Source organism: Podarcis melisellensis, assembly GCF_964234715.1.
Source record: "Podarcis melisellensis genome assembly, chromosome: 11".
Taxonomy (NCBI): domain Eukaryota; kingdom Metazoa; phylum Chordata; class Lepidosauria; order Squamata; family Lacertidae; genus Podarcis; species Podarcis melisellensis.
This window is the reverse complement of record NC_138543.1, coordinates 59510423-59533135: the sequence shown is the minus strand read 5'-3', so window position 1 is coordinate 59533135 and position 22713 is coordinate 59510423. Positions and strand designations below refer to the sequence as shown.

At 46.4% G+C, this 22713-nt stretch overlaps 1 protein-coding gene across 13 annotated transcripts in view; it reads right to left on the bottom strand.

Moving 5' to 3' along the window:
- Positions 1-22713, bottom strand: part of CELF4 (CUGBP Elav-like family member 4) — a 792127-nt gene that overhangs the window by 37178 nt on the left and 732236 nt on the right. For 5 of the 13 annotated variants that reach the window (XR_014172705.1, XM_081929818.1, XM_081929820.1 and 2 more), the window contains exons 9-11: positions 20431-20496; positions 15754-15834; positions 9996-10139 (exon numbers count right to left, since the gene is read on the bottom strand). Coding sequence is in view for 12 of the 13 variants with exons in the window: in XM_081929818.1 (XP_081785944.1) it covers positions 9996-10139; positions 15754-15834; positions 20431-20496 (291 nt within the window). In the remaining variant the exon portion in view is untranslated. The remainder of the gene's footprint in view (positions 1-9995; positions 10140-15753; positions 15835-20430; positions 20497-22713) is intronic. The other 8 variants (XM_081929823.1, XM_081929815.1, XM_081929824.1 and 5 more) reach the window with 3 other exon arrangements.

The window sequence follows — 22713 nt, the reverse complement described above, 5'->3', positions numbered from 1 at the left end:
TAATGGACCTCAACCTCCCATCATTGCCCTTGCTGCCTGAGGCTGATGGGCTTTGTAGTCCAGTGACATCCCAAAGGACATCCCTGCAGCAGAGCACAAGCAAGTCATCCAGCTAGTGGACAACCTTCTGAATTTGGCGGAGTGGAAATTGGACCAGAAAGACCCATGCAGTTGGCCCTGCCTAAGCAGCCGCTTGGACGCAGGTGGTGCTGTGGGTTAAACCATAGAGCCTAGGGCTTGCTCATCATAAGGTTGGCAGTTCCAATCCCTGCAACGGGGTGAGCTCCCGTTGCTCGGTCCCTGCTCCTGCCAACCTAGCAGTTCAAAAGCACGTCAAAGTGCAAGTAGACAAATAGGTACCACTCCAGCGGGAAGGTAAACGGCGTTTCCATGTGCTGCTCTGGTTCTCCAGAAGTGGCCTAGTCATGTTGGCCACATGACTCGGAAGCTGTAAGCCAGCTCCCTCGGCCAATAAAGCAAGATGAGCGCCGCAAGCCAAGTGTCATCTGTGACTGGACCTAATGGTCGAGCGTCCTTTACCCTTTACCTTTAAGCAGCCGCTACATGTTGCACTGGCTACCTAGCGGTGTGGGATTCTACCAAAGGGAAGCTGCTCTCAGGCCACCGAAGGCGCTCCAGATGTATTGCCAAAGAGCAAATGCCTCTAGGGGGCTCGAGCGATTAAGCCAAGCTGCATGCGGCAAAGGCAAAGTGGTGCAGTAGTCGCCGGTGAATGCTCTCTCAAACGGGAGGAAGGCTAGCTATGGTTGGGGATTGGACAAAGGTACCCTTGATAAGAATATAAGAGCTTGCTAGAACAGGCCAACAGCCCACCTAGTCCAGCATCCTGTTCTCACATTGGCCAAACAGCTGCCATTATGGGAAAACTGCAGGCCAGATCTGAGCACAACAGCCCACTCCCTTCCAGTGGTTTCCAGCAGCTGGAATTCAGAATCATTGCTGCCTCCAACTGGGATAGTCACAATGGCTAGTAGCCACCAATAGCCCATGCTACTCAACCTTCAAGTTCCTTTTACTGACTTACCTCTGTTCCATATCAGTGTGTCCCTCCATTTCCCAGATCTTATTTTCCCCACCAAATAATTTTAAAATCTAAAATCTTAAAGGCAGAATAAATGAGAAAACATTAGCCAATGTGTGGAAATATATTGGGTCAAAGCAGTAGACCCACTGCAATCAACAGACAAGTTACTTTTGCCCAGTGATTTCAATGGGTCTGCTTGGAGTGTTGACTACATTGGACATCAGCCACTATACATAGTTTAGCTGAAGAATCTGGTTGATTTTGTTATCACTGCAGAGATCTCAGGATTTAACCCTGTGCATGGCTGGCGGGCTTGAATGGCACGCGCCGTCAACTTTCATATTTCTTCCATGCTTCCTTCGTACTAATAAATGAGCTTCTGTATGGAAAAATTGTGATTCAAGCAGTGGAAATGCAAAGTTAGTTTTCATTGATTCGTCACATAATTTCTCCATGTAGGAGTTCATTTATAAGGAAGAGTAATTGCAGAATAATTGTCTAGGAAAAAAATCACCTCGTGGCAGGGTGGATAAAAATCGATGATTTTTTTTTTAGACAAACAAACAAACAAAATTGGAGCTTTGAATTTAAATAGGATTTTTTATATAAAAAAAATCTAATTACAGTAAGCATCTCTTTACATATAAAACTGTATGGGAAACAAAATCTGAATTTAACGCAAACAAGCAAGTTAACGCCTGGACTTACGTTGTCTTAAATCGGAACCATGAGTGTCTCTCAAAGATGTTGAATTAAAGACTGTTCTTCTGTGCACTGAGGGGAGAGCTGGGAAGTTAAACTGTATGAACAACAGAATAAATAATGTATTTCAGCTATTATTGTGGGATTCTTCCCTGGGCCAGGGACTAGCAGCCATCCTTGGACTACCATTCAGGGAATGCCATCATATATCTCTCCAGCATCACCCAGAGACATTAAATGGATGGTTCTGCTCTCTCTCTCTTTAAATGCCCTCCATCTATCTGAGCTCTCCACTGTATTCACTTCTTGAATTATGAATATTTATAAACTCTACCAGCCAAGATAGCATGGAGATTTACTTTCTATCTCCTGCAGGGTGGGGCGGTGGAGAACCAAAACTATTTTGCCCACAGACTGCTATCCCTTGCCTTGACGAAGTTCTGGACACTTACAGGTCCATCAGCTCCTGTGCATATTTACTCAGAGCCTAGGGCTTGCCGATCAGAAGGTCGGCGGTTCGAATCCCCGCGACGGGGTGAGCTCCCGTTGCTCGGTCCTGGCTCCTGCCAACCTAGCAGTTCGAAAGCATGCCCAAAACTGCAAGTAGATAAATAGGTACCTCTCCGCCGGGAAGGTAAACAGCATTTCTGTGCGCTGCTCTGGTTTCACCAGAAGTGGCTTAGTCATGCTGGTTACATGACCCGGAAAAACTGTCTGCAGACAAACGACATCTCCCTCGGTCAGTAAAGCGAGATGAGCGCTGCAACCCCAGAGTCATTCACGACTGGACCTAACTGTCAGGGGTCCTTTATCCCCTCCCTCCCACTTGGTTCAGCAGGGCTTACTTTGGAGTAAGTGAGCAGAGGATTGCAGCTTTAGGCTTTAAATGCACTCTCGTAAGGCATCCTTGCACATGAGCAGCCAGGGAAGCAAAACAAACACCTCTCCTTTCTAAGCAAAGATAATTCTGCAGGTGGGCTGCTATGACCAACGTTTTTTGATTGTGCTCTCAGGATGTATAAGGCAGGGCTCAGCAAACCTTTTCAGCAGGGGGCCGGTCCACTGTCGGTCAGACCTTGTGGGGGGCCAGACTATTTTTTTTGGGGGGGGAATGAACAAATTCCTATGCCCCACAAATAACCCAGAGATTTTAAATAAAAGCACACATTCTACTCATGTAAAAACACGCTGATTCCTGGAACTTCCGTGGGCTGGATTTAGAAGGCAATTGGGCCGGATCCAGCCCCCGGGCCTTAGTTTGCCTAACCATGGTATAAGGCAGTGGTTTTCAACCTGTGGGTCCTCAGATGTTGTTGGACTACAACTCCCATCATCCCTAATCAGCATGACCAGTGGTCATTGATGATGGGAGTTGTAGTCCAACAGCATCTGGGGACCCACAGGTTGAGAACCACTGGTATAAGGGTTCTCTTTGCCGCAAGGCTGGGGGCCCTGGGGTGCAGTTTTTGGAGCCTATTTGGAGGCAAAACAGTGTTTCCCAAAGTGAGTGGTACCACCTTATAGAGGGCAGTGGGGGTTCCTGGGGGGGAGGTAGAAGCAAGGGCTACCAGACTTTCAAAAGCTGGTATCACTGAATCAAGTACATCAATTCTCTTGAATCAATTAGACAAAGTAGTTTTCAATGGATTTTGAATAAATGCATAATTAATTGTTACTGTTTTGAATTTTATTGCGCTATCCTCTTTCTTGCAGTGTCAGGCAAACTGCTACTCTGAATAATGCTTTTTGGTAGGGTAGGGGGCATTGGGGATTAGTTTATGGAAGCAAGGGGCAATGGCCCCAAAAGGACCACTGGGGTAGAGAGAGCAGCACACAGAATCATAGTGTTGTAAGAGGTCCCTGGTGGTCATTTGAACCAGGCAGAGGGCCTTCTTGGTAGTGACACCCGCCCTGTGGAACACCCTGCCACCAGATGTCAAAGAGAAAAACAACTACCAGATTTTTAGAAGACATCTGAAGGCAGCCCTGTTTAGGGAAGCTATTAATGTTTAATAGGTTATTGTATTTTAACATTTGTTGAAAGCCGTCCAGAGCGGCTGGAGAAACCCAGCCAGATGGGCGGGGTACAAATAAATTATTATTATTATTATTATTATTATTATTATTATTATTATTATTATTATTATTAAGTCTAACCCCCTGCAATGCAGAAATCTCAACTAAAGCATCCATGACAGATGGCCATCCAACCTCTGTGTAAAAACCTCCAATGAGGGATTCTGTTCCACTGTCGGACAGCTCCTACTGTCAAAAGGTCCTTCCTGATGTTTAGTTGAAATCTCCCTTCTTGTAACTTGAAGCTATTGTTTTGAATCCCGCCCTCTAGAGCAGGAGAAACCAAGCTTGCTCCATCTTCCATGTGACAGCTCATGTGACATGCTCTACGGGCAGCTCTTGCTGACCCTCTTTGCTCTGCTTTGCTATTGGTCGGTCTCCCTCTCCCCCCAACCAATAAGATTTTAGCTTGGGAGTGGGAGTGACACTTGGCTTGAGCGGACCAGGGAGGGAACTTCATCCTTCTGGCCACATTCTTGGAGACAGAGGGACAGGGTCTCCATAGGCTCGGCCAGTTGGTTTCCTACCTAATGCAAACACACCCCACCCTTTTCTATAAATGCAATAAATAACTATCGAATGAATGAATGAATAAATAAATAAATAAATGTGTGGTGTGGCAGTGACTCCTGCTCACACCTGGTTCTGCTCCCACTGTGAGCATAAGTAGAATTTTAATTGCCATGTAAGCATGGGTGGTGAATGGCGCTGTGGGTTAAACACAGAGCCTAGGACTTGCCGATCAGAAGGTCAGTGGTTCGAATCCCCGCAACGGGGTGAGCTCCCGTTGCTCGGTCCCTGCTCCTGCCAACCTAGCAATTCGAAAGCATGCCAGTGCAAGTAGTTAAATAGGTACCACTCCGGTGGGAAGGTAAACGGCGTTTCCGTGCGCTGCTCTGGTTCGACAGAAGCGGCTTAGTCATGCTGGCCATATGACCCGGAAGCTGTACGTCGGCTCCCTCGGCCAATAAAGCGAGATGAACACCGCAACCCCAGAGTCGGCCACGACTGGACCTAATGGTCAGGGGTCCCTTTACCTTTGCCTTTTATGGTTGCTTCTACAAGAACTTGCAAAATGCGAAATTTTCTTTCCTTTTCTCCATGATTTAGAAAGGTAGCTTAGAGGCACGGAGCTGAAGATTAGGCTGAAGATATCAAACCAGAAAGGATATGCATTAGCCTTCCTCACCCCTGAGGTTCCCATTTCCTTTCTGTTTGTCACCCCTCCAGCCTAGTTTTCCATTCATTCTCAGACACTTTTTCTCTGGCCTTCTACACTGCCTCCACCCCACATTATTTACCCAGCTGCACCTCTTCTAACCTTCCACCTTTGAAAGTTATCCAAAGGGGGACAAAATAACAAAGATTGGACCGTGAATCAATTGCAATATGCAGTCGAGTTTTCCTTTGTGTTGTGCCCTTTGCAATGCCACCCACGTCCCTTTGAAAGGAAGAGAGAAAAGACAAAGAAGACCCTTGCAACTCATGTGCAGAGGGTTTTTTGTTGTTGTTGTTGTTGCCTGGGAAAAGGCTGGGCTGTCCCTTTAACTGCAGAACAGCAGAGCAGCTGCTCCTCTTGCGCAGACATGCTTGCTAGGTCTGAAAGTTTTGGTAAGTCGGTACATAACTGACAGTTAGATTTATCTCCCCAATAAGCAATCAACATTATAATAAAGGAAAAATGCTTTCCGTGCACCTTTGAGAGCGCATCAGAAATTAATCTAAACATCAAATTAATTATAGTTTGTAAAATGAATAGTGGCTCACAGCCCTAATACTTGTGCGGCTCTTCCAACGCCCCCCCCGCCGGTCACCCTCCCTCCCTCCCTCCCTCCCTCCCTCCCTCCCTCCCCTGATTGCCTAGATGCTGTCGTGGAATGTGGGCGGAGGGCAAGAAGTTTTATGGGCCTCTATTTTTCATTCATACCTTCCCATCCAACTGGAGATTTTCCTCCTCCCACCGTTCGCAGCTGCCAAGTGCTGCGTGAGGCCCTGGCATGGAATAAACTTCACCGAAAGGTCAAGGAAAGGCCGGTGGGTGGGATCGGTGGCTGGGACTTGGAGCCTGCCTAGATGGCAGGGATTTTTAATTAATTAACAGAATTATAGAAGCATAGAACTGTAGAGTTGGAAGGGTCCCTGAGGGTCATCTAGTCCAGCCCTCTGCAATGCAGGAATCTCAACTAACACGGCAGAGATGGCCATCTAACCTCTGCTTAAAAACCTTTAAGGTAGGAGAGTCCACATCCTCCTGAGGAAGACCATTCCACTGTCAAACAGCTCTTAGTGAAATCAAGATATATTATGTCCACGCATTCCCCTGATCTACCAAATTTGTAACTCTAAAAAGAAATGGGATTTGTCTGGCATGACTTGTTTTGGAGAAACCCATGCTGGGTCTTAGTAATCACAGCAATCCATCAATCAATCAATCAATCAATTGATTGGTTTTAAAAAAGAACAAAACCAAATCCATATTTTTGTGGTCCACTTTCTCAGTGGCCAATAGTGGGCTGTATCCCTTCTGAAAATTGCTTGCTTCATCTCACAAGTATCCATCAAGAGGGCTTCCTTGGGAGGTGGAGGAAGACTTAAGAAAATGGTTAATTATTCCCAGTAGAGATGGCCCCTTGACCCTGTGTTCACCAGCCAGGTATAAGTCTTAGAATCACAGAATGGTAGGTTTGGAAAGAACCCCAAAGGGAACCATAGCTAAAGATTCCCTGGCAGATGGCTACCCAAGCTCTGTTTAAAAACTTCCAGTGAAGGAGAGTCCACCACCTTCTGAGATGGTTGAGAAGCTCTTAGTGTCAGAAGGTTCTTCCTAACTTTTAGGCAGAAACTCCTTTCTTGTCCTTTGAATCCATTGGTTCGTGTCCTAGCCTCTGGAGCAGCAGGAAACAAGCTTGCTCCATCTCCCAAGACCCTCCCTTCAGATATTTGAAGTTGGCTGTCATATGCCAATATGATATGTCTTCTCTTCTCCATGCGTAACATACCCAACTCCTTCAACCATTTCTCACATGACCACAAAAAGTGTGCTGAAACTAGGATTGTGAGGATGTGGGTGGAGGACCAATGCAGCCCTAGATTTACAGTGGTGCTCCACAAATTCTTGGCATGTTTTAGCATCTCTCAGATCCTTGTTTTTCAGATCTTAAGTCCCTTTCTCAACATTTTCACCCCAGTTTGCGATCTCTCTCTCTCTCTAACATATCGGTATGCAGTTTTACCATAATACAACACATTGTGTGTTATTTGCATTAATATATATTAATGTAAATGTATGCAGCTGATTATAATTTTCACTAACATAGAGGGCCAGTACTGAACTAATACCCTGGGAGACCAGGGTTCAAATTGCCACTCAGCCATTAAGCTTGCTGGGTAAACTTGGGGACCAGTCACTGCCTCTCATCCTAACTTACCTCACTGGGTTGTTGTGAGGATAAAAAATGGGGAGAGGGTGAGCTATGTATACCAACTTGGGCTCCTGGGATATAAATAATAAATAATAAATAGATAATTTTTCTGCACACATCATTTGGGTGGAGAACTGTGCCACCAAATTCGGAAGAGTGCGGATTTCGAAGGGGCATTGTATTTCGGTTCACCCACTGTTTTGGGAATTAGGTAAGTTCACTTTAAAATGTGAACCATCCCTGACGTCTCCTTCATTCCTAGTGGGTGAATGGGTCTGGGCACACATACTACAGTGGTACCTCGGGTTACAGACGCTTCAGGTTACAGACTCCGCTAACCCAGAAATAGTACCTTGGTTTAAGAACTTTGCTTCAGGATGAGAACAGAAATCGCATTGCGGTGGCAGTGGGAGGCGCCATTAGCTAAAGTGGTACCTCAGGTTAAGAACAGTTTCAGGTTACGAACGGACCTCCAGAAATAATTAAGTTCTTAACCAGAGGTACCACTGTAGGGAGCTTAACCATATCTCTTCAAATGCCTCTGGGAATTTGAACCAGACCTGATGTCTGCACGACCTCATTATCAAACATGTCCCTGTGCATCCTCACCCCACATCTCAGCCCCCTTTTGGGCTCACGTGACTTGTCATCTCCCACCCCCTCTTCTGGTTCAGCCTACTTTTCATCATGTGGTCACAGTCAGGATTTCACATGACTTTGCCTCCTGGATCAAGCCAATGACCAGTATTGGTTTGCTTTCAGTTTAGTTGTGATGGACTGGGAATCCGATTCAGAGGCTGAACTGGAGGAATCCCAGCCTGCACAGGAGTCCCTGCCTCCAGGGCTGGCTGAACTGGGGCAGGGCCTTGATTCTGAAGCGCCTGCACCTGTGCTGGATCCTCAGGAGCAGGCACCAGGTGAATCCACTCTGGCTCCGGAGGTGGTTGAGGACTCAGTGCCTACAGGTGAGTCTCCCCCGGGGCCCAGTAACCCTTCAGCCTCTCCTGAACTGCAGAGGCTCAGGGCAGAGAGGCGAAGGGAACTGGTTTCTCCCAGGAGGAGTGCTCGCCTTAAGGCCAGGAGAGGCGGGTCTCCTGGGGGCCGGGACCGCCCCTGGCCTCAGAGAAGATAAAGGCCAGTCAGCCCGGTCCCAGGTTGCGGGAGCAACGTCATTGTTGAGTACCTGTTCCTGCCCAGACCTGACCCTCCAGTGTTCCTGTCCTCGCCCGGCTTCCTGCTTCGGACCTCGCCCCGCTCCTTGTGGACTGTTTCCAGGCTGGTGACCCAGGTCCGGACTTTGACTACGCCAACGGTCACCTTCCCCCCGGGACCAGCATATTAGTTTTCATTGTGTATTTTGTATTCTTATTTTGTGTTTTAATACTGTGAAGCGCACGGGGATCTTCAGATGAAGGGCGGAATACGAATCCATCCATCCATCAAACAAACAAACAAAGCCCAGGACCAGGTTTCAAATCCACACTCAGCCATGAAAAGCTCCCTGGGTAATACCTTGGGCCAATTCCTGCCTCTCAGCCTACCTCACGGGGTTGTTTTGAGGATAAAATGGGCAGGTGTGAGAACCATGTTTATCACCTTGAGCTCCATGGAGAAAAAAGGCAGGATATAAATGTAATCGATATCATAATGAAACCGCCTGCAAGCAGGAACTTAGCCCAAGAGGACTTTGAATCCCAGCAGCTGTTCTTCAGCTGCCTGGGACTGTGGAGCACAGCCTTTTCTAGTATGGCTCAGAGAAATCCTAGCATGGTAGAGTAGGAAGGGTCCGCAAGGGTCATTGGAAGGCTGTCGTCACCACCGAATTTTGGAGAGACATTTGGCCGTGTCGGAAAGAGAAGGGTAGGTGATGGAGGAGGGATTTCTTTGGGGGACAATGGCAGGACTGAGGGAGGTGAGCTAATGGCAGGAAGTGGATGGATGGATCGATGGATCGATGGAGCTGAAGTTCCCAACCACCGCCCCACATAACAACATAGGCATCCAAGACAGTTAACAGCAGCACAAAGGGGAGGAGGGAGTGAGGATGGGGGGAACACCCTACAGAGAAATCCAAACACTGGGATCAGCATGCTCCGACATGCACTTCATCGCTCCTGAAGCCCAACCCCTTCCATCTCTGGTAAAGAGGAGCAGGCTCTCTGCCCCCCAGGTCCCTCTCCTTCTGACACCCGGTCTCGCTCACCCAGCTGAGAAACGGTACCTAACCACATCGCTTAGCTTTCCTTCCAGCTCCATCTTTGAATTGTCCGCTAAGCTTTTCCTGTGCCGCCTGCTGTCCTCGTTTGACCTGGGTCTTTCTGCTGGTTCCTCTCCTCCTCCTCCTCGCCACCCACTGCCCCAGCCCCAAACGCCTAGCAATTCCCCCATTTCCACCCGACCAGGATTTGGGATGGTGTCCCCAAAGGTTCCTGGAGTCAGCGACCCTCTCTGCTGCAGGGCAATGCAGTTCCAAAGTATGAGACAGTGAGAAGGGAGCCAAGGGGGAAGGGGAGGTGGGGCAGCGGCGGGGGGAAGGGGGGGAAGAAGAAGGCAGATCGACAAAGGGAAATCGAGGAGGAGGGGGAGGGGGAATCAGCTAAGTAAAGTTACAAAAAATATAGCAGTATGAGAAGAAAAAGGAAAAGGAAACCAAAAAAAATAAAATAAGAAATAAAAAACCAAACGGTAAAAGTAGTTCAGAGAAAGTTCCTTTCCTGGATGAATCTAATTGTTTTGTTATCTTTACCCACCAAAGCATTTACTTTGGTTTGTCGCCCGATCCACAAACACTTTCGAGGAGATGACATTACCGAATGGCAGGAACATCTGCATCAGCTCTGCGTCCCCAAACTCCTGGGGCAGATGGTAGATAAACAGGTTACAGCCCTCTGGTCCTGTGGGGAAGATGGAGGAGAGAGAGGGAGAGAGAAAAAAGGTAAGGGATGAAGAAGGAGGAAGCGCACGGAACACGAGAACACAAGACACGTAAGAGGCGCTTGCTGGATCAAGTCAATGGCCCATCTAGTCCAGCATCCTGTTCTCACAGTGGCCAACTGGGAAACCAGAGTGCAGAGCATTGGCGCAAGAGCCTTCTCCCCACTTGTAGTTTCCAGCAGTTGGTGTTCAGAAGCATTGCTGAAGGAGCATCTCCACCCCCATGATTCTACCCAACACAGGTCCAGCGCCGAGGGCCTTCCGGCAGTTCCCTCACTGCGAGAAGCGAAGTTACAGGGAACCAGGCAGAGGGCCTTCTCGGTAGTGGCACCTGCCCTGTGGAACGCCCTCCCAGCAGATGTCCAGGAAATAGAGAACTATCTGACTTCCAGAAGACATCTGAAGACAGCCCTGTTTAGGGAAGCTTGCAATCCTTGATGAATCACTGTATTTTAACATTCTGTTGGAAGCCGCCCAGAGTGGGCAGAAACCCAGCCAGATGGGCAGGGTATGTATGTATGAATGAATAAATATTGCTGCCTCCAACTGTGGAGGCAGAACATGGCAAGTGGCCACCAATAGCCCATCCCCAGTGCCTACTTGCCATCTAAGTCGGTGATCATCACTGCCTCCTAGAGGGTGGGGGGAGGCGAGTTCTATATTTTGACTATACACTGCATGGATAGGTACAGAAGAAGAAGAAGAGTTTGGATTTGATACCCCGCCTTATCACTGCCCTCCTCCCTATTTGATGTGGAAAGGCTGAGAAACAGATCCCTGAAACTGGTTTGTTAGTTTAGAAAAAAAAGGTAAGTAAGTGGTGACATGATAGAAGTTTATAAATTTATTTATGGCATGGGAAAAGTGGACGGATAAAAGGTTTTCCTGCTCTCTCATAGCGCTAGAACTTGTGGATGTCCAAGGGGGCTGAAGCTTGGAAGCCTCAGGACAGATAAAAGACAGCACTTCAATAGTTAAATTATGGAAGTCACATGAATGGCCACCAGTCTGAATGGCTGGTGGACAAATTCACAGAGGAGAAGGCTATCAATGGCTATTGTTCAGGGAAGTTTTTAATGTGTGGCATTTTGATGTATTTTTAATCCTTGTTGGAAGCCACCCAGAGCAGCTGGGGAAACCCAGCCAGATGGGCGAGGTACAAATAATATATTATTATTATTATTATTATTATTATTATTATTATTATTATTATTAGCCAGGACAGCTGTGCTCTCAGTTTCTGGAAACTACAGGAGGGGAGAGAGCTTTTGTTTCTAGCTTATGGGTTTCCCACAGGAATCTGTTTGGCCCTCCAGATGTTTTGAGACTACAGCTCCCATGATCCCTAGTTAATAGGACCAGTGGTCAGGGATGATGGGAATTGTAGTCTGAAAACATCTGGAGGTCCAAGTTTGGCTATGCCTGCAGTATGATAACAGGATGTTGGACTAGAAGGGCCATTGGCCTGATTCAGGAGGTGCAGGATCTACTTACGTTCTTAGGATTACCTCGGATTTCCCATGATGGAATAAACCAATATGGCCTTACTAAATATCAGGCGGCCATAACAGGTACAGCACACAAATTTACACAATTCAAGCCAAGTTTTCTAATTTTAGTTCTGAGTGTTCAGACCCTCCAATTGTCCCTATTTTCCAGATTTTCGGATTTACAGGAAGCCGTCCCGGTTTCTGATTTGATCCCGGAATGTCCTCAGGACGTCCCTATTTTCATCAGAGAAATGTTGGAGGGTGTGGAGTGATGCACTCCCCAAGGAAAGGAGATAAGTAACTATATGATCTTTAGAAGATATCCGAAGACAGCCTATATAGGAAAGTTTTTCAGTGTTTAATGTTGTATTATGTACAGTCATGCCTTGGTACTTGGATGTTTTGGCTCCTGAACGCCACAAACCTGGAAGTGAGAGTTCCGGTTTGCAAACATTTTTTGGAAGCCGCACATCCTATGCAATTTTCGCAGCTTTCGATTGAGCGCAGGAAGCTCTTGCAGCCAATTGGAAGCTGTGCCTTGGTTTCTGAACAGTTCCAGGAGATGAATGGACTCCTGGAACGGATTAAGTTCGACAACCAAGGTACCACTGTATTTATATATGTTAGATGCTGCCCAGAGTGGCTGGGGCAACCCAATCAGATGGGTGGGGTATAAATAATGAAATTATTATAATTATGATGATGGAATAGGACAACCCTTTTTCACTGGAGAATTGTTGATGGACATGGAATCTGATGCAGATTTTTTTTTTTTTTGTGTGTGTATCTGTGTAAAACTCTTCCCCCCCACCCTTCCTAATGCCTTATCTGGAATCATCACAACGATCAAGTGGATCAAGGGTTAAACCATTTCTTCCCCGTCAGTTGGGGGTCAGCGGGGGGAGAGAGAGAAAGGAGGGAACAGGGGTGTACCATGTAGAAGAGAAGGATTTTTAATGTTCTCGCTTTCTTCATCAGGGCATAATTATAGTGTCATAACACAGCAAATTACAACTTTGCCTTTCCTGTTAGAGAGAGGAGTTCACGAAGGTGCTTCCCCTTGCTTTTTATTGGCCATTACTCATCCCCTCGGCTGGCAGGGGTAGTTCCGCCGAGTCAGGATTCTGACAGATGCCCATTTAAAGCTCATTAAAATTCCCGGGCCTTGGCATGATTGAAGGCACTTTCCCCCTCCACATTTTCTTTTTGGATTAATGGAAAATGAAGCCCTGATGAAGACTTGCTAAGCACAATTTTCCCCCACTACGTTGCTAAAAGGAACGGCCGACCTGCTACAAGGCGCGAGGCTCCTCCGGGACCGTGAGGTTGCCTCGGCATTTATGCCAACATGGGGGAGCAGGGCTGGGGTCAGCGGGCCGGGCTAATGGACTAATAAGGCCCCCAAGACCCTGCCGCTGAGCTAAGTGACTTGGAGAACCGGAGCACTCAAAAGGGGAGCCAGAGCGTCGCCCCTCCAAGATGCAAGGTGGAAACATTGTCATCATGTCGAGATCAGCTGCTGGGCAGGGTTCAGGGTCTTGGTGCTGAACAATTCAGGACCAGGTGACCTGGGGGAAAAACACACCTGCCCCCGTAGAGACCCTGCAAAACCCTTAGATCATGTTCTATTCCGCACCTTGCAGAATATCACTGTGCAGCGACGTTAAAATGAGCTCTTTTCACTTTTGCCACTGTGCTATGGAAGGCCCCATTCTGTACCATCAGTTGCCACAGAAGTCTCATAAAGAAATAATAATAATAATAATAATAATAATAATAATAATAATAATAATAATAATGGTTTCCCGCCCATCTGACTGGGGATTCAGCTACATAAGTAAAAATAAAACGTTATAAATGCGTTATAATACTGGGACACCAGATGGCACTGTAGAGCTGAAATCGGTACTCTGTGAAATTTTTCCATTGTGAGCTTTAAAACAATTCCCAACTCCTGAGCATTTTCAAAGTGGTTTTTTTAAAAAAATAATTGTGTAGATGCAGCCTGGGTTGCCCCAGCCACTCTGGGCCACTTCCAAAAATATATAAAAACATAATTAAACATTAAAACCTTTCTGATAGTTCTCTGTTTCCTTGACATCTGATAGGAGGGCGTTCCACAGGGCGGGTGCCACTACCAAAAAGGCCCTCTGCCGGGTTCCCTGTAACTTCACTTCTCACAGGGAGGGAACCGCCAGAAGGTCCTCGGAGCTGGACCTCAGTGTCCGGGCTGAACAATAGGGGTGGAGACCCTCCTTCAGGTATATGGGGCCATTTAGGGCTTTAAAGGTCAGCACCAACACTTTGAATTGTGCTCAGAAATGTACTGGGAACTAGTGTAGATCCTTTAGGACCGGTCTTATATGGTCCCAGCGGCTGCTCCCAGTCACCAGTCTAGCTGTCCCTTTCTGGATTAGTTGTAGTTTCCAAGTCACTTTCAAAGGTAGCCCCACATATCTCTCTGCCCAGGGCTTTGCCCGACCCATAACGTCAGACCCTGCTATTATATGTTGGAATTCTTCGAATTCCTGTGTTTTTTTTATTTATTTTTATATGCTTGTATACTACCTTTTAAAAAATGACTTCAATGATGCCTTTTAAAAATTAACCTTTTTTCATCATACAATAAGATATAGAAAACTAATGTAAATAAAAAAACAAAAGCAGCTACAAAAAGTTAAAAATAACTTTTTTTTAACCTCCCTTAAAGGTTCCTAGCCCTTACAACCTATAGAACGTAGTAGCCCCTCTCAGCTCTCACCCGACATCTTTTGTTTCTCCTCCCAACATCTCACCCTGGGAGACGGACATTTCCCTCACTCAAATCCAGGGTCCCTGTAGGTGACTCAAGCATGGGAGTTCCGCACTGCAAGGAGTGTTTCCCTCCACAGGAAACGGGGGGCTGTGGGAGGTCAAAGGGGAAATGACTTGGGCCGATGCCCCATGACTTCACGCGACGTACTTTCCACAAGACTGATTAAGTGGCTAATTACATGGTGCAATATATTCATATTCACCCTGATTATCCAAATAATGTAGGCAAGCGAAAAAGTATTGGATACAGGCTGGAGTCCATATGAGTTCCTTAGATACCCTTTGGCTACTGGTAATTTCTTTCTCTCTGTCTCAGTTTCCCATTTGTAAAGATGGATAGTTAATGGCTTGGCCAAAAGTGTGAATTTGAAGATGAGTTAATTCCTGTAAATAATGCATTTGGCTTTTTTTTTTTAAGGTGATATAGTCATGATCAATATATTCAATTTCCACCCCTATATTTTATACCATTCTAAAATGTTTGATACATCAGGGCATATATGTATTGTTCAGCTATCAATTTACACTGATAAATTGGTTTTAATTTGTGTTTTGATGTGTTGATGTGGTTAGCTTCTCTATTATGGCTGTTCTTATAGTTATTAAATTGTACGTATTTGCACAGTTTGGTGGCTTTTGTAATTTGCATTGTAATATTGTAATATTGTAATTAGTATTGTGCAGTTATTGGTATTCACCTTTTAACTAACCAGCTACCGTCTAACACTCTATGGTCAACACTGGGCCATTCGAGGCAAGTTACGCTGCCCTCTAGAGGCTGATATCTGAGGAGACTCTAGGCGCAAAATCGTACCACCTTTCCTACTCTTTTATCATTTCCTCCAGGAAACAGCAGCTACAAAAAATGGACCAGCAAACAAAGCAAAACTTGGGCTCACATTGAAGTAATAGCATATCTTCAATTTATTAGGATGTGACACAAAAGGTTTGGGAAGCTGGTGAGCCTCTGGTGAGGTGCAGCCACGAAGAACTGAGAATTGAGGAACCTACACAGGTCTCACTCTTCAGTAAATATTTTTTGTGGCTTCTTTCATAGGAGTTTTCATAGTGGCATCAAAATAGCAGCTCTGGAGCCCGCTGGCAGGAATTTCCTTATGTTATGATACCTAGATAGTGACCTCTTCTTGAAGTATGTACATGACATCGCAAGGAAGTGTGTTTTCCAGAAGTGGTGGCTGGCTACGCAGTGTTTCTTCCTGAAGCTACAGAAAGAATTGCCCGTGGTCAAGAAAGTATCCCAAAGACTCACCTTCTCTCTGTTGCTGTGGGATCATGGGAGGCGGCTGTGGGAAGGCTTGGCTAATCTGGCCATATGCAGCAGGGTAAGCAGCTATAGGGGAAAGAGGGGGAGAGAAGAAAGGAAGGAAGATTTCAGAAGCAGATCTTCACCCCCAACAATCATCCCCAACCAAGAGTTAAACTTCATCGGCTGCAAGGTGGCACATTATAACATGAACCCAGAATAAGTTGAGTTCTTGAAAACTGGGTGGCCTTCTTTTGCTTAAGAGCTCTTGGTGTTCTTCAGAACTGGGTTAAGTGCACACATGAATGCCATCACTTGGTTCCTCAACACCGAGTGTGTGAATTGATTCTCGAGTGTCATTGGCTTGGAAAAGCTGCAAGAGTCGGATTCGCCATGCTTGAGCTGTGATGGCCCACTCACCAATGCAATTTAATGCCGTCATTAAAATGATGAGTGTGCATGCAATGGGCCTGTCTGTATCCTGCCTCCAGTTGTGCAGCTCTGAGGATCACGCTGGAAATGCATCACAAATGAGAGAGCCACAAGCCATTTGCATAGACGAAGGGAGGCAACCTTGAAGGCCCAGTGAATGTTCTGGGAGAACATCATGGTGCAACATGGTTGCAGGTAAGCTGGTGTGGCCCTGAGCAGGGGTCCATGGATACTCAATAACAGAAGGGAAAGAGTTGTGGAGGGGTAGCTGTGTTACTCTGTTGCAGCAAATCCAAGGAAGTCTCTTGTGGGAAGAACATCAGAACAGCCCACTGGATCGGGCCAATGGGCCACTTAGTCCAGCACCCTGTTCTCACAGTGGCCAACCAGATGCCTGTGAGAAACCTAGAATCAGGATAAGAAGCCTCTCCCCTCCTGTGGTTTCCAGCCACAATATTCAGAAGCACTGTTGGCTTCAACTGTGGAAGAAGACCACCATGACTCATAGCTATCAATAGCCTTCTTTTCCATAAATTTGTCTCATCCTCTCTTAAAGCCATCTGGGTTGGTGGCCATCATTGTCTCCTGTCACGGTACCTTGAAAGACGGACACATTTATTATGACATAAGCTTTCATGGACTGGAGGCTGATATCTCAAGTCTCTGATGGACTTCCATGTGTGGTGGAAACCAGTTATCTGCTTGCATGGCAACAGGAGGCAATGGCACCACGGACAACTATTTTAAAGGTCACGCCATAGCACGACACATTAATTCCAAAATCACGGCACCTTGGGACCCTACGAAGGCCAAATTTGCTTTCCCAGGGGGGTTATTGAGAACTGCAAGGTCTGGACCAGGTCAGTCTGTCAAATCTTGCAAGCAATAAGGGGCAGAAACTAAGACACCAGGAACTGGTCTTTTATGGAGAATGAAATTGAACTTCCCAGATCCAAGTTTGATTCACACACAAAAGCATTCCTTGGCAGGAGTCGATGGTCATTCTTTGAACCATAGGAAGTAAACCAATTGGTTGTAGACAGGTTGTGTTATCCATGGAGGGAGGCTAAGCACTGATATTAAAAGTCTGAGAAAATTCCAGTGAAAACGTACCACGACTAAAACATATGGGGGAACTGAAAGCATCCTATTGTCAAAGCACCCTGCATTTTGCATTTCAGGGAAGAATGTCCTTCCAACCCTTTTCGCACGAGTGCTTTGCAGAGAAATTTGTTACCCTGAATCTGAGCTGCTGCCTGACTTTGACTCCCTGTGTTGCCTTCTCCTTCACCTGCTCTTAGTCATTTGCCACACTTCCCTGTTCCTGATTTTATTTGCTAGAGGGCTTTGCTGTGCTCTTGCAGTGCTCCAGACCAGAGGTGGGAAAATGTCAAGCTTGTTGTATCTGCTTTTTTTTTTTAAATTAATTTACTGGAACTCCACGTTCTACCAATTAGAGCCAGTTGCAAAAGGCACAGAAGAAAAAGAACAGTGCCTCTGAGCATATGCTGAGTCCAGGTACTTCTCCCTGCCTGAACAAAACTTCTGTTTTCTACAGAAGTCTGTTTCTGGCTAGCATCCTTCCCAGTGGCATAGCAGGTGTGGGGGGAAGGTGGGCTACTGGGGCTATTGCCTCGAGTGCATTTTTTTTTGAGGTGTGTCTCTGCAGCTCCCACCCTGACTGGAGGCTCTCCCTGTCCCTCCCACTTGCCTCACCTGAGCAGCACTGGGAGAGGACGGGCCCTTGCATCCTTTGGCTGCACAGGGGTCCCCAGCGGCGGGAGAGACAAGTGGATGGCAAGACTCACAGCAGTGGCACCGATCCATCCTGAGGATGCATGCACGCAGGTACTGCTGCTGCTCTGTAGCTCTGTCTGGTGGCAGCAGCAGTGCCGCATGGAGGTACCGGTTGGGGGAGCAATGCTTGCCTTAGGAGATATACAATACCTTCCTTTCCCCGGGGCTCTGGCAACCCATGCTACACCACTGTTCCTTCCTTTAGCAACCTAATTCATTTTTGGGTGAGAAAAGTCACTTGGTTGTTCCTACTGTTAAAACAACTGGGAATCGGAATTGTCTGGATCTAGTGCAGATCACCGAGATATCGACTGGCAGATCCAGATCTCCCTTCTGCCCACCTCTGCTCTACAGGACTCCTTACACCACAGTGGCTGAAACCAAGGAGGACTCTGTGTTGACCAGTGGCGGCTCCTGGGAGATGGACAGGAGAGCCCTGATGTATTCTAGTCTAATTCATGACCATCTTTTAGATGAATAAATAATATCTCATGGCATTCCCCCTTTGCCTTTTCAGATTAATGTCTCTTTTTTTAATCCCTGTGCTTCTTCTGTACATGGGAACCTGTGTGATCTTCTATCCCCCTCTCTACCCTAGACAAAAAATGCTCCCAAAGTTTGGAAGTAAAGGACTTCCAGTATCCATTCCATCTCCAAGTCCTTTGCTCTTGTACCAAAATGACATCCTGTGTGCTAAGGTAATTTGAGCTCTGCAGTGTGAGAAAAGGGGACTTTCATTACCCATCTAAATTGTGCACACCAAGCAAAATTGCATACATTTCTTATTTTGCTTAATTGATGCTGCTAATTAAGCGAAGGGACAGGTTGCTGCATAGGACACAGAAACCCGATCCCCTGGGAATCTTATTATTCACTTCTCCTTTCGGAGATTCTGCAAGATATCACTGCATTCCATCTTCCTGCCATATGGACTAGAAATTTGGATTTTTAAAAAATGAGAGCTGAGATTCTCAGGATGATGTATTTTGTGCCTGACACTAAATTCTGCCCCCTCTTTTTTCTGGTGCTTTCTTTCTTCTTCCAACAGGCATTTGGGAACTGACTTTTTAAGGGAAAGGATGCTGCTGTGCTTTTTTATTGCAATTATCTTTATGTTTCAATAGATCATATATATATATAATTTTTTTAAAGTTCAATTGTTTTAGCTGTTTCTATTTTATCTGTAAGTCGCCTTGAGTCCCTGTCAGGGTAAAAGGCAGGATATAAATAAATGTTGTAGTAGTAGTGGTAATAATAATAATAATAATAATAATAAAATAAAAATAATAATGAAATACCTACAAGCCTGATTTGAATGTTTCTAAAAAATAGGGGCTCATCTGCTATAATCAGTGGGGTTTTGGTGCCCTTGAATAAAGGACTTATTTCAAATGAAGAACATTTTCTTGCTGCCCTGTGTTTCAATCTGTAAACTTAATTATGATTTTCAGTTTGAACTTCTTAATATAACTCTTATCTGATTTTTGTATGGCTTTCTTGTATTCCTGGCTATTCTGTTCCGTGGCTTGGCCATATGACAGCTTTTATTCCAGATGACCTGTTTATTGAGCCCATATCCTGATTTGGTTGCAGGGAGGTTAGACAAGGATGGCTATTGAATGAGCATTTCTCATTTTCTTTACTGCAGAAAGTCAGATTTTTTTTGGGGGGGGGGGAGTTTCTTGTGTAGAACTTCCCAATAAACTACAACTTGCAACCCAAGTTTCCCGGAACTTGGTTGCATTCCACCTGAAAACGGCAACTAGCCGCCTGAGAAACAGTTTCTGGTTTTAAACGCAGTGTAAGGTAGTCTTTATGTAAGTATATTGTATTCAATTATGGGGTATCAGAGTTTTTAGGGGCTATAGCTGGGATAGCAGGCTTGTGGGTTTTTGAATGTCTGATGCACCATATTTTTTGCTCTATAAGACGCACCAGACCATAAGATGCACCTAGTTTTTGGAGGAGGAAAACAAACAAACAAAAATATTCTGAATCTCAGAAGCCAGAACAGCAAGAGCGATCGCTGCGCAGTGAAAGCAGCAATCCCTCTTGCTGTTCTGCCTTCTGGAATAGCTGCGCAGCCTGCATTCGCTCCATAAGACGCACACACATTTCCCCTTACTTTTTAGGAGGGAAAAAGTGAGTCTTATAGAGCAAAAAATACGGTAGATTTTTAAAATTTCGTTGTTCTGTATGAGACAATGACAATAAAGATTATAGTATCGCCAGTCCGAAAGCACCCTTCGTTTCTTTGGGTGCTTGTTACAGAAAGGCAGGGCAAAAATGCAACGATTCAACAAAAGCATTCTCCTATGGGTGTCGCTTCACGGTCTCATTGGGATTCCAAAATAATACAAAGCACAAGGGCGCCGTGCCAGTTATGAAGAGCACCCCAATGTATCGGGCATCAGAGAAGTGAAAGGTTTATTGGGGGAAAGTGTTAATACTAACGACCTGCATATTGCTGCACTCCAGCGTAGGCTTGCTGCAAAGGGTCGGCTGCGGTGGGACTCTGTGCTGTGAAGACACAAAAGAGAGAGAAAGAGGAGGGTTAAAGGGTAATGCAGGTAAGCTCAGGAGTGCCAGAAGCACCTTCTGGGTCAGCCCAATGACCCAACTAGTCCAGCATCCTGTTCTCACTGTTAAGATATTCCATTCCATCTTAATAACAGACGTGTGGATTGTTGTATGTCACCTGTCTGTTTACACTCCAGCACAGCTTGCTGGGAACTTCCATTTGTGTATAGCTATTGCTTCCTGCTTCTTACTTTGGACATGAAGGAGAGCAGACATGCTTTCTTTGTCCTGATGTATGCTGAATAAACTGCTTGTAAATATGCTTTACAAGGGACGCGGGTGGCGCTGTGGGTGAAACCACAGAGCCTAGGGCTTGCCGATCAGAAGGTCGGTGGTTCGAATCCCCGTGACGGCGTGAGCTCCCATTACTCGGTCCCTGCTCCTGCCAACCTAGCAGTTCGAAAGCACATCAAAGTGCAAGTAGATAAATAGGTACCGCTCCGGCAGGAAGGTAAACGGTGTTTGCATACGTTGCTCTGGTTCGCCAGAAGCGGCTTAGTCATGCTGGCCACATAACCCGGAAGCTGTACGCCGGCTCCCTCGGCCAATAAAGCGAGATGAGTGCCGCAACCCCAGAGTCAGTCACGACTGGACCTAATGGTCAGGGGTCCCTTTACCTTTACCTTAAATATGCTTTAAACAGCCTCTATCTGCCCTTCTGTTGTGAAGAGTTTTTTTTTACTCTGCTGGCTTGCATGCTCAGCTTCTGAAGGCTTCTGAAACTCAAGTCGCAGTTACATGCTGACCCAAGGACTGGAGATCGGCGGCTACTGGTCGGTGGGCTGGAGCCAGCTGGGGGCCAGCCAATTGCCCCCATTTCCTTGGAGGCATCCCAACACTCACAGGGGCCGACCAGATGCCCTAATATGAAACCTGCAAGCAGGACCCGGGCGCAAGAACTCTCTCCCCTCCTGCAGTTCCCAGTAAATTGTGTCCCATAGCATTGCTGGGCAGGGGGCAGAGCGGAGCCATCTTGGCTAGTATGGATGTCTGTCACGGGTGCTTTAGCTGGGATTCCTTCATCACAAGCTAGGGACCCATGGGGTCCTTTCCAACTCTACAATTCTATAATCATCCTACAAGCACACAAAGAGAAAAGGCAAATTAACCTGAAATAATAATAATAATAATAATAATAATAATAATAATAATAATAATAATAATAATAATGTATTTATACCCCACCCATCTGGCTGGGTTTCCCCAGCCACTCTGGGCGGCTTCCAACAAAACATTAAAATACAATAGCCTATTAAATATTAAAAGCTTCCCTAAACACGGCTGCCTTCAGATGTCTTCTAAAAGTTTGGTAGTTGTTTTTCTCTTTGACATCTGATGGGAGGCCGTTCCACAGGGCGGGTGCCACTACCGAGAAGGCCCTCTGCCTGGTTCCCTGTAACTTCGCTTCTCGCAGTGAGGGTGTTATGTAGTGAAGTTTCACCCTGGGCCAGCAGGGGGATACTGTATATAGTTTTCACTCAGGTTTGTGGATAGTTTTCACTCAGGTCCGCGTCAGTTATTTTAGGCAGGAACTCTGGGCTGTTGTTGTTACAATGTTGACAGCCGGCTGCCTATAAAAGCAGGCCGGCTGAGCTGTTTGCAGTCAGTTCTATTCCAGCTTACAAAATAAAGAGCTACTTGAAGAAATTGCTGTGCCGGCTGCTATGTCAACCCACAACTTAACACTGGTGACGAAGGTGGGATAGATGGACATCAGAGCACAGCCAGATGCGGCCAGCCTCTGAACTGAGCTGAATCACTGAGCTGAATCACAGAGCGAAATCACTGAGCGAAATCACTGGGCAGAACCAATTCAGAGCTGACTGTTCTGGCTAGAGCACTGTGTTCCATCCATCGCCCTTCACGCCAGCATCGGAATCATGGCTTCACTTGTGCCTCTACTGCCGTTTGCGCCAGCCTCTGAATCATGGGACTCCTACCTCGCTCGGTTCGACTGCTACCTCCAAGCCAACGAGCTGACAGCAGTATCAATGGATCGGAAGCGGGGCCTATTCCTCAGCCTCTGTGGGCCTGAGATGTTTGAGACGGCCCGAGCATTGGTTGCGCCTGAAGCAGTCCAGGCAACACCATGGGACACGATCCAAGAGAAGCTCCGCAACCACTACGCACCAAAGCCGTCCAAGATTGCTGCCTGCC